General features: G+C 35.4%; 1 protein-coding gene across 1 annotated transcript; it reads left to right on the forward strand.

The window, feature by feature from the left end:
• Positions 1 to 2,318: 2,318 nt before the first annotated feature.
• On the forward strand, positions 2,319 to 3,278 carry LOC118587434 (olfactory receptor 145-like). The gene has a single exon (XM_036193394.1). The coding sequence runs from the start codon at positions 2,346 to 2,348 to the stop codon at positions 3,276 to 3,278; it is 933 nt and encodes a 310-aa protein (XP_036049287.1). The 5' UTR covers positions 2,319 to 2,345.
• Positions 3,279 to 4,095: the final 817 nt, after the last annotated feature.

The following is a 4,095-nucleotide window of genomic DNA, read 5'->3' on the forward strand; positions in this document are numbered from 1 at the left end:
TTAGTTTACAGGGCTTTACATTTTTCTTTTCCTTTCCTAAATCAATTACCATACATATCTGGTGAAGGATATACTTCATTTATCATCCCTGTTTTATAAGTGGATATTGGGTATAGAAATGTTAGCTAATACTTAAGGATTCAATTTCAGAGACTGCAACACTTTTGCTTCCACAATGTTCTATGAAAAATATAAAAAAAAAATGCTGACATATATTGTTAAATATTTTGTTCATTGACTATGAGAGTTTGATATTTAAATGGTAGTTTCAAGAAACATTAAAAACAGAACATATGAAACACATAAAAATTAATTTTAGAGAGATGGGGAAGGTAATTGAATGTTTAAACTCTGGTATAATATCCATGAGGACTTAGGATTGATGTCAAGATCAGAAAACAAAAATAACACAAATAAAATTAGTTTGGGAGAAATACCTGGGGAGATTAAAACATAAGTATCACAATACCTTGAACAACTTTTGTGGAATACTAAGAAAGTCATGGGGTTAATCTGTGCAACTTTACTGTGACAATGTGTGATGAGAGAAAGAAACTAACAGTGGGTTTCTTCAAAGAAGGTGATTAGGAGAAGAGAATTTAGTTTTGGCTCAAGTACTGAGGATACACAATCCCAAAAGACCAGGACAGGCATTGATTGAATCTCCAAGGCACTAAGGATACACATTGGTCTAGCATGTACAAGCCATAACTTCAGTCCTTTTTAATATCTGTCTTCACTCCCCTGCAAGAGTCCAAGAAAGCATCTGGGATATTCGGAGTGCATTATGAAATGAAACCCATATGAAAATGGAGTTTCAAGCAGCAGATGTGATAAAAGAAAATTGGTTCCTTTTCCTTTTGTTGTTTTACTGGATTAACAAGTAGTATTACAACCTGTGGGCCATAATTCAGAAAGGTGTCTGGGAAATGCCTGAAAATAAGTTGTTAAGAGTTCTCATAGAATCAAAGCAATCAAAAACTCAGAACCCGATATTGGCTTTCTGAAACAAAAACAGTAAGTAATAATGACAATGAGTTCATGTTGTTGTTTTTTTTTTTTTCTCTTCTAAATGGGGTAAATTTTAAAATCTATTGACATTAAAATTTTAATTTTTATTTAACTTGTTTGTTGAATTACTATTAATCTGCAAATAGTATGTATGTCATAAAGTTCTTGATGCTTTGACCAAGAAGTTTATTGTTGAAATGAGCCAATGATGAAATTAATTTATCTACACCCTTTGTAAGTTTGTGTGTTTTGTGGAGATAGTTGTGTGTATATAATATGATGATATAATGTCATTTAAATCAAACAAATATAAAATATAGTACTGTTAACTTTTTATCATTGTCAAACATTTGAAATCAAGAATCTTTTTTTTTTGTTTCATAATTGAATATTCTTCAACTTAGGCAAGCCTCACCTGGTTTACTCTCCTATGGGTTCCAACAACCAACACCTTTCTTTCTTCTCCTGAGAATGTGACGATTACAAATTTCACATGCATGGAAGATTATGCAGGTTTTCTACTGAATTGCATTGCCTTTTCTGTTTTCACAGTATTTTCAGCTTGAAACTAGTCCAAGGATCCATGTTGTGCCTCTTTCTCTTTGTTTAGGGTAGGCTTATGGTTCAAGTAAAATTCAAAGAAAAATGCCTGATAAGGGTGAATTGACACGATCCAGGGATCCAGTAAACATTTAAGTTGCAGTGCCTCTATTTAGTAACCTATCTCTCCATGAAAGAGTTAAAATTCTTTGAGACCATGCATGTTCCTGAGTACCTTTACTATTCTTAGATTCTGGATCTTTTATTCTGTGTGGAAACAATGCTCATGATTTGCACTCCACAGAGTGTAAACTGAGATCAGTACGAGGTTGCTATACTTTCCTTCTACATCCTAAAGGGATAAAGATATAGAGGATGAGAAGAGATGAACATTTCTGTCCTGTTCCATTCCACTGCATTTTCTCTAGATTTTTCTAACAGTCATTGTAGAATGAGAATAATTAACCCAGTAGTGTAGTCTACCTGTGATATTATGTGTGTATATTTCCATGTCTCTGTGTTTGTATATATAGAGGGGGAGGTGTCACTATAGAAAAGGCTATATTTGCAGAGGTCTATCTGCCTTTGTTTCCCAAGAGCTAGGATTAAAGATGGGCATTATATTGTAGGGAAGAATACCGCTTTGTATCATGTAACATCATAAGTGGATACACTGTTTTCAAATGGGTCATTGCAGTCCCAGAACATTCGTCAAGATTATCAGATATAGTTGTCAGTTGTGCTTTTTCCTATAATTTTGCCATTTTTGTCTCCCCAGATTTTCTTGGTAAACAATGGCTGTGGCAAACGGCTCATTAGTAACGGAATTCATTCTCTTGGGGATAACCGAAGAGCCTGACCTCCAAGTACCTCTCTTTTTACTCTTTCTAGTAATATATATGGTAACCACGTTAGGAAATTTGACTTTGATCATTCTAATTGTGCTGAACTCTCACCTCCACACCCCTATGTACTTTTTCCTCTTTAACTTGTCCCTCATTGACCTCTGTTATTCCTCTGTGATTACACCCAAAATGCTGATGAACTTCTTAGTAAAGAAGAATGTCATTTCTTACATGGGGTGCATGACCCAGCTCTACTTGTTTTGCTTTTTTGGCGTTTCTGAATGTTATGTGTTGACATCAATGGCCTATGATCGTTATGTGGCTATCTGCAATCCACTCTTGTATAACACTGCTATGTCCCCTAAGGTGTGCTTCTATCTTATGCTTGGAACATATTTGATGGGTTTTTCTGGTGCCACGATCCACACTGGTTTCATGCTTCGACTGACCTTCTGTGATGGGAACACCATCAACCACTACTTCTGTGACCTCCTCCCTTTGCTGCAGCTCTCCTGCACTAGCACCTATGTAAATGAGATGGAACTGCTCATTGTAGTAGGAAAGGACATTGTTGTTCCTACTTCCATCATTTTTACTTCCTATGGCTTCATTCTTTGCACCATACTCCAGGTGAGATCCACTGACAGTAAATACAAAGCCTTCAGTACCTGCAGTTCACATTTATTTGCAGTTTCTCTGTTTTTTGGATCAAGCATATTTATGTATCTTCAGCCCTCCTCAGCTGGGTCTATGAATAAGGAGAAAATTTCTTCCATCTTTTATACTATCCTGGTTCCCATGATGAATCCCTTAATCTACAGCTTGAGGAACAAAGATGTTAAAGTTGCCCTGAGAAAAACTCTGAGAAGGACAAAATATTGATCAAAATTTGATTAAACCTTTGTCTATAACTAAACACCAGAGAAAATATCAGTGGCTAGTGCTTTGTGAGTGCAGCTTTCTTGTCACATTTCTTTCTGCCATGGGTTCTTATGTTTGAAGTTATATTGTTTGCAGGCTCTTCAATCTTAAGTTTAATAAAATGCCTTTGTGGAATAACACTTCTGTCTGCCACCTGAAATGAAATATGAATCCTGCATCATGCCTGTGGTTTTTTTCTTCCTCTCCTAGGCTTGGATAAACTACTTTCAAATGCTAGTGGTTGATACATAAAGCTATTAGTGCCTTGGCTTTTGCAAGTGTAAAGAAAGGATCACACATTCATTCCTCAATGTCTGAAAAGTGTTAAAAGAATCAATTGAGTTGAATTAGTCAGCAGTTTGATTTCATATTTTTAGAGACTTTTCAAAAGTAGATAGCCAAGTCTCAGGCACTTCTTAGTCAGGAACTTCTTAATCTTTTTGTTGTGTTTCATTGTGTGAATGGCATATTGAAGATCTGAAGAAAATATAATACTGAAGTTGATCCAGCTGAGTGTTATATCAGAATTATAATTAACCTTTGACAAGATTATAAGGAAATATACCCAGCCTGCCTAATCAGGAATGTCAAATAGGTGGAAACAGAAGAATTAGGAGTTCTAGGCTACCCTCTGAATGTATTTTAAACAAACACCTGTGCCTATCTCTTTGGCTATCAGAATATTGAAAAAATAGACTACAATAATTTATATCTCTAGGAATCTCTTGCTGGTAAATAGATCGAAGCACTAGGGGAAATTTGTCTGCCAGAAGAGGAT

Source organism: Onychomys torridus, chromosome 7 (genome assembly GCF_903995425.1).
Source record: "Onychomys torridus chromosome 7, mOncTor1.1, whole genome shotgun sequence".
NCBI lineage: Eukaryota > Metazoa > Chordata > Mammalia > Rodentia > Cricetidae > Onychomys > Onychomys torridus.